Source organism: Zalophus californianus, chromosome 14 (genome assembly GCF_009762305.2).
Source record: "Zalophus californianus isolate mZalCal1 chromosome 14, mZalCal1.pri.v2, whole genome shotgun sequence".
NCBI classification, from domain to species: domain Eukaryota; kingdom Metazoa; phylum Chordata; class Mammalia; order Carnivora; family Otariidae; genus Zalophus; species Zalophus californianus.
Window position 1 is genome coordinate 70,348,287 of NC_045608.1, and position 12,230 is coordinate 70,360,516.

The 12,230-nt window shown below is 37.5% G+C and overlaps 1 protein-coding gene across 4 annotated transcripts in view; it reads left to right on the plus strand.

Annotated features, from left to right (window-relative positions):
- The window catches only part of SMAD4 (SMAD family member 4), a 51,970-nt gene that overhangs the window by 8,156 nt on the left and 31,584 nt on the right, over nucleotides 1-12,230 (plus strand). For all 4 annotated transcript variants that reach the window (XR_003516820.1, XM_027575421.1, XM_027575423.1 and 1 more), the window contains exons 2-4: nucleotides 9,831-10,209; nucleotides 11,243-11,417; nucleotides 11,851-11,880. Coding sequence is in view for 3 of the 4 variants with exons in the window: in XM_027575421.1 (XP_027431222.1) it covers nucleotides 9,961-10,209; nucleotides 11,243-11,417; nucleotides 11,851-11,880 (454 nt within the window). In the remaining variant the exon portion in view is untranslated. The remainder of the gene's footprint in view (nucleotides 1-9,830; nucleotides 10,210-11,242; nucleotides 11,418-11,850; nucleotides 11,881-12,230) is intronic.

A 12,230-nucleotide genomic window follows, 5' to 3' on the forward strand; every position in this document is an offset into this window, starting at 1 on the left:
ATCGATCTGACTTGGGTCCTTTCCCATCTTGGAAACAACTAATGTGGCTAGGAGGTGACCCTGGTTAGTGAGGCTGGGAATTATCCCACCTGCCCAGATGGGGAGATTTTCCTTGGAAAATCAATTACAGAATTTTTGGCTGACGAAAAACAAGGTGTCACCTAGAGGACTTTGTTGATTCTTTTTTTAACTACCTCTAATTTATGAATCTAGAAAAATGTGTTTTTTAATTTTGTTTTGTTTTTTGCTTATCAACAGAAGTTTATTTTCTCACAGTGCTGGAGGCTGGAAGACCAAGATCAAACTGTCAGCAAGGGTTGGTTTCTTCTGAGGTTTATTTCCTTGGCTTGTAGATGGCTCTGTTTTCTATCCTGTGTCTTCACATGGTCTTCTCTTGTGTACTTGTCTGTGTCCTAATCTCTTCTTATAAGGACACAAACCACATTAGATCAGGACCCACTCTAATGACCTCATTTAACCTTAATTAACCTCTTTAAAGCTCTGTCTCCAAATATAGTCACATTCTGAGGGGTTAGGTTAGAGCTTCAACATACAGATTTGGCAGGGGGTGGGGAGACATTTCAGCCTGTAACACCCTATCAATAACAGTATGAAACTCTGATATGAAATACTCAGAAGAGGCACATCTTATGCTAAGATTCTTTTGATGCCATCACCTCCCAGATCTTTAGCAGCTTGTTCTGTTTCAGCTGCTGCTCTGGTCTTCCTCTTCTGTTTGTGACTACATGGCTTTACCACCTGGAGGTGACCAGTCATTGGGTTTGCTGCACAGTCAGATCGACCAGTCACCACCTTGAGTTTCTGGCCTCTCCCCCTCCTCTGGGACCTGGATGAGATGCTGTGTGGTAGGGCATGGGATCTTGTTTCTGGTGCAGCAACCAAAGGGGCCAGATGATACAACTCAGAAATGCAGAGGGGTTAATTCCCCATTGAAGCAAACTTTTTTTTTTTTTTTAGGACTTTATTTATTTGTGAGAGAGCACAAACAGGGGGAGCTGCATAGAGAGTGGGAGAAGTGGACTCCCCGTTGAGCAGGGAGCCCTATGAAGGGCTTGATCCCAGGACCCTAGAATAATGACCTGAGTGGAAAGCGGACGCTTGACCAACTGAGCCACCCAGGCGCCCCAGCAAACTTTTTTTTTTTGAGGTATAACTGACATACAATATCCTATTAGTTTCAGCTGTTTATCATGGTGATTTGATATTTTATACATTACAAAATTATCCCCAGAGAAAGTCTAGTTACAAAGTTAATTTTTAAATAAGATTTTTTAAGGTGAAGCCTGGTATACCAATATGACACTTACCCAAGACCTATGGCTGAATAAGAAGTTTATCTCTGAATTTGTCCCTCGTAGTTCATCTTAAAAGTTTTAACAGAGACATTCTTTTTGTTTGATTGTATCATTCGCATCTCAGATTTTATAATCATTAATACCTGTGCACATAATCCTTTGTGCTCTTTGGAGTGCTCCTCCAGTTACCCTCAGTTTAAGGAACCCCAATTTTCAGACCTTCCTCTGTTTAGAATCTAGGCTGTAACTACTGCTATAGGCAGTTGAACTAAGCCTGCACACCTTTTTGTTTTCTGCTTGTAAGCCTATACTTAGAATTTCTTTCTAATGATATTTCACCAAGTCAGGTTTTTTTTTTCCCTTGTTAAACGTAAGCACTTATCTCATATTCCCATATTAAGTAGTCTATTGATCATTGATCAAAATACCTGTAATTTCTAGAAAATATACTTACATATTTTGTTTTGCATTTTTAATGCTGCCAATAATTCAAAAGTAAACAGACATCTGAGAAATAAAAAAAAGTCAATGTTCTTTAAAGTTTATGAATTCCCATGAGAACCTCTCAGACCAGTGCTCAATTTTATTTTAGAGAGTTTATTTATGAGAGAGAGCACGCATGCGCACACATATGTGCGTGCGGGGGGGGTGCCGAGGAGCATCCTTGCTGAGTGCAGAGCCCTAGGTGGGGCTTGATCTCAGTCCTGAGATCGCAACCTGAACCAAAACCAAGAGTTGGACACATAACTGACTGTGCTACCCAGGCACCCCCAGTTTTAGAGAGTATCTTAATTAGCCTGGTTATCTGGCTTTGTAGTCCATGGAGTTCCTTTTAGACCTGTGATCTGTAATAGGTGATAGCTTATGATTAATAACAAGGCTAGAGACAAAACACACAATAGGTAGACAGATACAAGTATGAACCTCGGTCCCTTTTGCTGACTTTTTACCTCCTGTTACCCCTGTCACCATAGGATGGTTCTATTATAGAGACTTTAATATCTGTATTTTAGAGACTTTTGAATAGGCTTAACTTTTCTACTGAGCTCTTCAAACTCAGTGTATTTAAAACTGAATATGTTACTTACCTTTTTAAATCTTTTATTCTCATGATTCAGTTAACTATGAGATAGGTCCTTTTTTGACTGTCCCTTCTTTTCACCCCTTAAAAAATCTAGTCTGTTCTACTTAGAAATATTGATTCCCCCTTTGTTTCCATTGCCCATGCCCCTAATCTAGAGCCTGTTGCTTTTCTGATTGCTGTCTCCTAACTAGTTTTGTTTCCCCTTTCCAAAGTTATTCTCCATGCTTTCATTATAGTTTTCTTTCTAATGCAAATCTAATGCCATTATTCCTTCCTTTTTCCTGTGATGAACCTACTCTAGAAAAACATCTGCACTCTTATCCCTCTGCTTTTCCTGATTTTCCTTCAGCCTGGCAAATTCTTATTCACATGTGGTAGTTATTAGTATTATTCCACCAGTATTCTGATGGCTCTCTGCACTTCTCTGTCTCCCTTCCCCACATTGAAATTAAGCATGGCTCAGGATATCTGTTTCAGCACTATTGACATTTTGGGCTGGCTAAATTTTTGTCATGAGGTGCAGTCCTGTGCATTGCAGGATGTTTAGCAACAGCTCTGGCCTTTACTACTTGATACCAATAGTTCTCTGCTTCCCACCTTCCCATTCCAGTTGTGACAGTCAAAAATGTCTTTAGATATTGCCAAGTCTTCTGAGGGACAGAGTTTTCCTGGTTGAGAACCACTGGCATGGCCGTATGACATTGGCCAATCCAAATTTGAGCGGAAGTGATAGACTTTTAAATGACAGTGCATGAGTTATCCTGTCTTTTCCCTTGCCATTTGAGGACATATGTAGTGATGGAGCCTTTGTTAGCCTAATTCCTGAAAAATGATAGTGAGTAGTGATCCGTTTATCTGAGACAGACATATAGTTTAGCTTATGCAGGAAATCTTTGTTTTAAGCTACTGATGCTTTTGGGTTTGCTTGTTGCTGCCATGTAGCATAGCCTAGCTTTATTGCTAAACCGTGGTAAGACTTCTTACCTCTGGACTTCCCTTGCTTGCTTGCTTTTTTTTTTTTTTAAGATTTTATTTATTTATTCACGAGAGGCAAAGAGAGAGAGAGACAGAGAGAGAGAGAGAGAGGCAGAGGGAGAAGCAGGCTCCCAGGGAGCAGGGAGCCCGATGTGGGACTTGATCCCGGGACCCTGGGATCATGACCTGAGCTGAAGGCAGACGCTTAACCATCTGAGCCACCCAGGCGCCCCTGGACTTCCCATGCTTTGTCACTTATAGTCCCAAATCAGTTTAGTAGCTGTCTCTATTCTCATCTCTTAGTGTAGTGATAGGATTGGATCTTCTAGGTTAGTGGTTCTCAGTGGAATAAGTACTGTACTTTAAGGGATGTTGTGGAAATTAGAGGAGCATTGGTAGATGGGGGCAAAGGATGCCATCCTATAATGTGAGGGACTGTGAAGAATTATCATGCATCCCATAACACTTTCACATGCCCCAGAAATTCATGTAGGTAAACCTATAATTATCTAACTCCATCTTTTTTTTTTCTCTAAGATTTTATACATTTATTTGACCGAGAAAGAAAAAGTACAAGCAGGGGGAAGGGCAGAGGGAGAGGGAGAAGCAGACTCCCCGCTGAGCAGGGAGCCTGATGTGGGGCTTGATCTCAAGACCCTAGGATCATGATCTGAGCGAGCTGAAGGCAAACGCCGAACTGACTGAGCCACCCAGGTGCCCCTAACTCTTAATATATATTCATTTTTTTCAGGAATTAAGTTTCTCTTAATTCGTTTTCTTAAATTGAAGTTGTTTTGTTTGGAATTTTATAAAGAATTTACTGTTCGGGGAAATCCATGTCACCATCTGCAGTGCCATTGTGCTATTTGAGTTGCCAAAACAACACACCTGTCTTGGAAGGTCTGAATTTGTCATTTTTTGTCATTTTACTGTCATAATTATGATGTTCTACATATAAGTGCAAGCATCATGCCTGAGCAATTTTTTTTTTTAAGTAGGCTCCAGTGCAGGGCTTGAATTCATGACCCTGAGATCAAGACCTGAGCTGAGATCAAGATTCGGACACTTAACTGACTGAGCCACCCAGGTGCCCCATGCCTGAGCATTTTTATTGAAATGCACACTTTATTATATATTAATCTTTTTCTCCTTTATGTTACAATTAAGGCATTGTTAAATTAAAAAAATATGTGTAAGGATGTTAAAACTTTGTTTCAGGATGGCTAAGAGGAGGTGGTATAAGTTAGTTACAAAAATGGGATGTTTGTCTGATAGAGTTGAGAACCACTTTCTGATTATGTGCTACTTGTTTTTTGTATCTGGAGTGCTTTGCCCATACTAGTAGATACAATATTTGTTGGTCAATTTATGATTCCCAGATTGCTTTTATGTACAGTGTTGCATTTGATTCCATAGAGAATCTGTAAAGTTGGCAAGGAGAGCTTGTTCCCATTTTAGAGAGAACTGAAAGACATATTAACTTGCCCTATCATACTGCTAGAGTTTTAATCAGAACTTATAAATTTATTTATACCATTCTAGTACTTTTGTGTATCATTGCATACCACTCTTTTTTTTTTTTTGAGATTTTATTCGAGAGAGAGAGCACAAACGGGGAGTGGGAAGAGCAGAAGGAGAGGAAGAAGCAGACTCCCCACTGAGTGGGGAGCCTGATTCTGAGCTGGATCCCAGGACCCCAAGATCATGACCTGAGCCGAAGTCAGATGCTTGACCTACTGAGCCACCCAGGTCCCCCTATCATTGCATACCACTCTTAGAATATTATTATCTAGAGCTGTTTAATGAAGGAAAACATCTATATACCCCTGTTGGTAGTATTTTTTATGCAGGGAACTTTACATTATGTTTTAGGCACTTGTAGTTATAGAAGTAAAACAGGCATGAAATCAAGAATGTGGTGTTTGAGAAAGTGAGGACTTTTTTTTTTAAGATTTTATTTATTTGATACAGAGCACAAGCAGAGGGAGTGGCAGACAGAGGGAGAGGGAGAAGCAGGCTCCCCACAGAGCAGGGGGAGCCTGATGTGGGACCCAGGACCCCGGGATCATGACCTGAGCAGTAGGCCATCGCTCAACCAACTGAGCCACCCAGGCATCCAGTGAAGACATTTTTATCAGTTTTCAAAGAAATGTGCAATTAAAACATTAGGCCCCCAAATAGCTTAAGTTTTAGAGATGGTAACATCTGAGTGTGGTGAAATAGTTACATTCAAACACTGTAATTGCTTTTTAAATTAGCATAAATCTTTTGGAAAGTAGTATCAGAAATGAATTCAACAACAAAAGTATTTATATTCTTTAAAATTTGTTGCAAAAGGGGCACCTGGGTGGCTCAGTCGTTCGTTAAGCGTCTGACTTCGGCTCAGGTCATGATCCCAGTATCCTGGGATCAAGCCCCGCATCGGGCTCCTTGCTCCGCGGGAAGCCTGCTTCTCCCTCTCCCACGCCCCTTGCTTGTGTTCCCTCTCTCACTGTCTCTCTCTGTCAAAAAATAAATAAAATCTTAAAAAAAAAATTTGTTGCAAGGAAATGCTACAGTAAAAAGCTAGTCAATCTGTGTTTGCCTCATATATGTCAGGAACTGTGCATGGTGCTGGGAATTTCTAAGGTGAGAAAGTTTTGCTGTTTTCTTGAACTTCTAGATTTGTGGCAACAGAGTGTGAGACAAATACATAATCAAATAACTATAATGTGTTGAGTTGTAATTGGAGTGTGTTTTAAATTTGAGGGAGGGGATAATTAACATACTAGGGAATACACAGTAAACATACCAGGAAAGTCATTCTCCAGGATTGGGGGTGGGGAGAGACAATTAAACTGCATTTTGAAGGGTAACTAGGACTTAATCAGGTGGATAAAATGAGACTGGATGTTTTAGGCAAAAGGAATAGCATGAACATGAATTTGAAAGCACATACAGAAAGGTATTCGTTTGTCAATAAAGAGCACTTACATGTCCTAGGAGTTGGGCATATATGATGAATAAGGTAAGTACAATTCCTGTACCATAGATCTTTCAGTCTAGATATTAAAATTGTTATGAGGTTGGCGTTCAGAGATTGGGCCAGATGTGAGTTGAAAGGTGTGTTTTGTTTGGCATACACAGTGGTTTTCTCTCCCTTTTCCTTCCTCCCCTTTCTCCCCAAATAAGTTGGTGATACTTAAAAATGAGATTTCATACACAAATGAGCATTGAAGATCTGGCAGCAGTGGGCTAGCATTTTCATGTGCCATTTCCACTGGAATTAAATAGTGGCTACCTACTTTAGAAGGATTTGCACTTGTGCTCTGCAGTACTTTTTTTTAAACCTGCCACATTTTATTCATTTATATAATTTGCCAGGCTCCTATATGCCTTTGAGTTGTGAGCCTTGGGTGAGTGGCTTACTTCTGTCCTTGCCCTTCTAAATTTTCTTTGACATATTTTAATAGGAGAAAAATAGAAAAATGCATATTGTGTTTTAGGAAAATAACTGTTCAACTGCAAGAGGAATCAACTTAAAGAATACGGAATTCAAGTATCAGTCAACAAATTTAGACTATTTTTTATCTAATTGCTGTTTCCTTAATCATATACTTTGAATTTGGTAATAATACATGTGATAGTACCCTAAGAAAACAAACATCTGGGCTTTCAAAGTGTCTTGTTTTATCTATAAAAACCATATAGAAGAATCTGGAATAAGCACTGAAAGAATGTGTAAAAAATAAATCTCCTTTTAAAGTAATCATTTTACTATTCAGACTGTGAACATTTTAGTACTCAGATTATAGCTTCCTTTTTATTTTTTATAAAGTAGGCTTCATGCCCAACCTGGGGCTTGAACTCATAACCCTGAGATCAAGAGTTGTGTGCTCTATAAACAGAGTCAGCCAGGTGCCCCTATAGCTGCTTTTTATTGAACGTTATGTGCTAGGCCCTTCATGTAGATTTTCTCCTTTGAGCTCTGTATGTACCTTTTAATCCAGGTTCAGAGAGTTTAACTTAATTTGTTCCAACTACTTAGTGTGAGAGCTGGGATTCTAATCCAGATTTCTGACTCCCAACTCCCCCCACCACCCCAGGCAGGTAATCTTGGGTTATTCAGAAAGTGTATCTTCAACATGTATTTCACATGTATTTACTGAATGTGGGCAAATGCTTACTATTCAAAGGTATAAGAAAACTGCTTCTCTGCATTGGACTTATAATTAGTTGAAAAGGCAGGCATTTATGTAAAATAGATAACAGTAGAGGGAGCATGAGTAAATACCAAGTGATTGATAGAAATGCCAGGGAGGCCCAAAATTACAGCAGTATCAGGGAGAATAGAAAGGAGGAGACTGCTAGAAATGACTAAGGTAGAGAATCATGTAACTTTGTGAGAGAATGTGAGGATAGTGAATGAGAGAGTAGGTCAAAGATGATTTACAAAGCTTTCCAGTGCTGGGTAATTGAGTGGAATTAATGCTTCACAAATAAAGGTTATCAGAAGAGGAACAGGCTTTGGTAGAGACTGATGAGTTAGTTATTGTTTGTTTTGTTTTGTTTTGTTTTTGTAAGCTCTGTGCCCAGTGTGGGGCTTGAACTTACGACCCTGAAATCAAGAGTGGCTTGCTCTACCAACTGAGCCAGCCAGGCACTCTGGTGGGGGATAGATTTTTAATGATTCAGGTGAATAGCGAAAGAAAATAAAAGAATAAGCATGGAATACAATATCATCAACAAACAAATAAAAAATCAGCATAAGGTATGGTCTCCATTCCTGCTATATCTCATTTATTCTTAGTCTCAGGGCCTTTTCTTATTCCATGTGAGATCTTAAGGTTAGATAAGTTACTTTAGTTTTGTACATATTGAATAGATTCTTCATTAATATTCATTTTCTATATTTTGATTTCTTTTGAAAATAATTTACTGCTTTTACAGGTAAAATCTTTTGAGGAATTCATTGGTCTATTATTTTAATAACTTTTAATATAATTCACATACTCTAAAATTCACTCAGTGGTTTTCAGTATAGTGGCAGAGTTGTGCAACCATCACCACTATCAATTTTAGAACATTTCGTTACTCCCGAAAGAAACTCCATACCCATTAGCAGTCACTTCTTGTTTCCGTTCCCCGTAGCCTCTGGCAACCGCTGATCTACTTTTTCTTTGTATGCATTTGCCTATACTGATATTTCATATAAATGGGATTATACAACATGTGGCCTTTTATGACTGGCTTTTTTTTTTTTTAAGATTTTTATTTATTTGAGAGAGACAAAGACGGAGCATGATCATGGGGGAGGAGGCAGGGGGAGGAGGCAGAGGGAGAAGCAGAGGGAGAAGCAGACTCCTGAGCAGGGAGTCCGATGTCGGGCTCGATTCTGGGACTGTGAGATCATGACCTGAGCCAAAGGCAGATGCTTAATGACTGAGCCACCCAGGTACCCCATTGTGACTGGCTTTTTTCACTTAGCATGTTTTCCAGGTCCATTCATGTTATAGCATGTATCAGTACTTCATTCTTTTTTTATGACTGAATAATATGACATTGTATGGATATACTCATTTATATAGTCATCAGTAAATGGACATTTGTACTGTACTTTTGGGCTATTATGAATGATACTGCCATGAACATTTATGTATACTGTTTTTTGTGGACATAAGTTTTCAGTAATCTTGGGTGGAATTGCAAAGAGTGGAATTCCTGGGTCGTATAGTAACTCTGTGTTTAACATTTTGAGGAATTTTCAGACTACTTTTCAAAGTGGCTATACCATTTTGCAGTCCTACCAGCAATGAATGAGGGTTCCATTCTCTACTTCCTCACCAGTGCTTATTATTGTCTACCCTTTTATTTATTTAACCTAGTGAATGTGAAGTGGTACCTCCTTGTGGTTTTGATTTTCCCTAATGACTAATGTTGTTTGAGCATCTTTCATATGCTTATTGGCCATTCTTTGGAGAAATGGGTATTAAATCCTTTGCCCATTTAAAAATTTGTATTCATCTTTTCATTGTTGTCAGTAGTCTCTTTAAAGAGATGTGTGTTTTTTTAACTTATAAATGGCATTTTGTAACAGGTGATAGTAAATTTTTCATGTGTATTAGTGGTAGACTTTTAGGTTTAAGTAGTTGTTAGTCTAGCATATTTTAAAGTGCTGGTCTTCATTAGCAATCATTTTAAAAAGTCTTGTTAAGATTTAACTTTAGGGTGATTAGTTCTGTCCACAAGACTTGATTGAGCATGCCCCTATAATAACAAGAAAACCTAACTTTAATATACTTTGGAATGTCAAAAACAGCAACATTTTAATTTATTTAAAACTCTAAGCACCAAATTTAAATTATGTGCATTGAGTCTTTGACTTAACTGGAGCAATTCCATCTTTTCCCAAGTAACTGAATCTACTTTGTGAAATGTGTTTTAATGTCTATGTCTCTCTCTCTTTTTTTTTTTAGGTTATCCTGAATACCACATGCCTGATACTTTTCCTTGCAACGTTAGCCATTGTTTTTCACTGCCTCCAAAAGATCAGAATTTCTCCGGAAATTGGACACATATTTGATTTAAAAGAAATAACTGTAACAAATGGACAATATGTCTATTACAAATACACCAACAAGTAATGATGCCTGTCTGAGCATTGTACATAGTTTGATGTGCCATAGACAAGGTGGAGAGAGTGAAACATTTGCAAAAAGAGCAATTGAAAGTTTGGTAAAGAAGCTGAAGGAGAAAAAAGATGAATTGGATTCTTTAATAACAGCTATAACTACAAATGGAGCTCATCCTAGCAAATGTGTTACCATACAGAGAACATTGGATGGGAGGCTTCAGGTTAGTCTTGTTTGAGAGTTTTTCTATGTCTTTTGTAGTGGCAGATTAAAAAATTCTTGCTTCCTCTTAAGTTACTATTAGATAATTTAACATTTGCTCTCTCTCTTCATATACTGTACATCCTATACCAATATGCATTATGGGAATCTATGGAAGAATATATTCTTCCATATAATAAAGATATATCTTAAAAGTTTTTTAATGTTCTAAGAAAAAAATTCAATGTAAAACATTTGGAAAATAAAATAAAAAGCAGAAGAAACCCCCATACCTTTAGCACTTTGGTATTCACCTTTGTAGCTTTTTCCCTCTTTTTTTGGTATTTTATGTACATTTTAAAAACTGAGTCATACTTGGTCCTTTTATAACTTAGAAATCTGATATTTTATGTTTGGTACTACTCTAAAAGAGTTCAGGCATATCTTTAAAACTCAAGGAGTTAAAAGCTTATATTTTATAAAATTTTTTAATTTTTCATTTTCACTGATTACATTTTTATATAGAAGTACATCATGTATCTCCTGTGCTGAATATATATATTTTTAAAAGATTTTATTTATTTATTTGACAGAGAGAGACATAGCGAGAGAGGGGACACAAGCGGGGGGAGTGGGAGAGGGAGAAGCAGGCTCCCTGCAGAGCATGGAGCCCGATGTGGGGCTCGATTACAGGACCCTGGGGTCATGACCTGAGCTGAAGGCAGACGCTTAATGACTGAGCCACCCAGGTGCCCCATCCTGTGCTGAATAGTTTTAAAGAAACATACAGAAATACTTTGTCATTTAGATTTAAAAATTTTATTTCTAGATTTTAGGAATGGTTACTTCAACAAACTCATACTTTTTTTGCATTTTAAAAACCTGAGCACAGGTCTTGAAAAAATACCTTAGTTCATAAATGTTTCTCATTTATGAAATGGGGATTATAATACTGATGTAGGATTGTATGAATTAAATGAGAATATATATAAAGTGCCTTGTTTAATGTGTAATGCATAACTGATGATCAGTAAATGGTCATTTATATTTCCTAGGTGGCCGGTCGGAAAGGATTTCCTCATGTGATCTATGCCCGTCTCTGGAGGTGGCCTGATCTTCACAAAAATGAACTCAAACATGTTAAATATTGTCAGTATGCGTTTGACCTAAAATGTGATAGTGTCTGTGTGAATCCATATCACTATGAACGAGTTGTATCACCTGGAATTGGTAAGTAGACTTTGCTTTTATCCTCAGATGCACAAAGGGAAAAGATCTCAGTAGTGTTTTAATTTTTCTACGTTAAATTATAAATTTGGGTATAGCCCAGGACTTCAGCTAAAGTTAAAGGATCAGGTATTTTTAATGAAATATGAATATTTAAATTTGAACTTTAGAGTAGATTTGTATTTTGATTGCTAAAACTATGTGTACACTATAGTTCATGTTCTGCCCGTTTAGAATGTTTTTGAAAAATAAGATGGAAAGCATTATTGAATTGTTTATGTATTGTCAGATAGCATTTATACTACTCTTCTTGAAATGGTTCATGAAGTTTTGAATCTCTGGGTTAAATTTACATTTTGTAATTTTAAATACAATGGAAAATATTTTCATGGTAATGATTAATGTTTCATTTTCTTTTCCCCTTTAAAAAATTAAGATCTCTCAGGATTAACACTGCAGAGTAATGGTAGGTAATCTGTTTCTTGTAACTTTCTCTGTTTTCTTTTATTCTCTCCCCTCTGTTTTTTATTGACCTAAAATTAGTTTGTGTGGGTGCTGGTAACATTTACAAGAAAAATACTCATTGCTTTGGAAATGTAGATTTTTGGGGAGCATGCATCAGTACTTAAAACTGGATTTAAATAGGCTGGTGGTACTTTGGATTTGAACTACCATTTATATACTCAAGTGGTCTAAAAAATATGATAGGGGAATATAAAACGTATAAAGAAAGAGTTTTTTTTTTTTGAATTGGTAAAAACTGGCTATTTTGGAAGAAAATCTCAGAGAGCCAGTTTAAATGGGTATAAATACCTG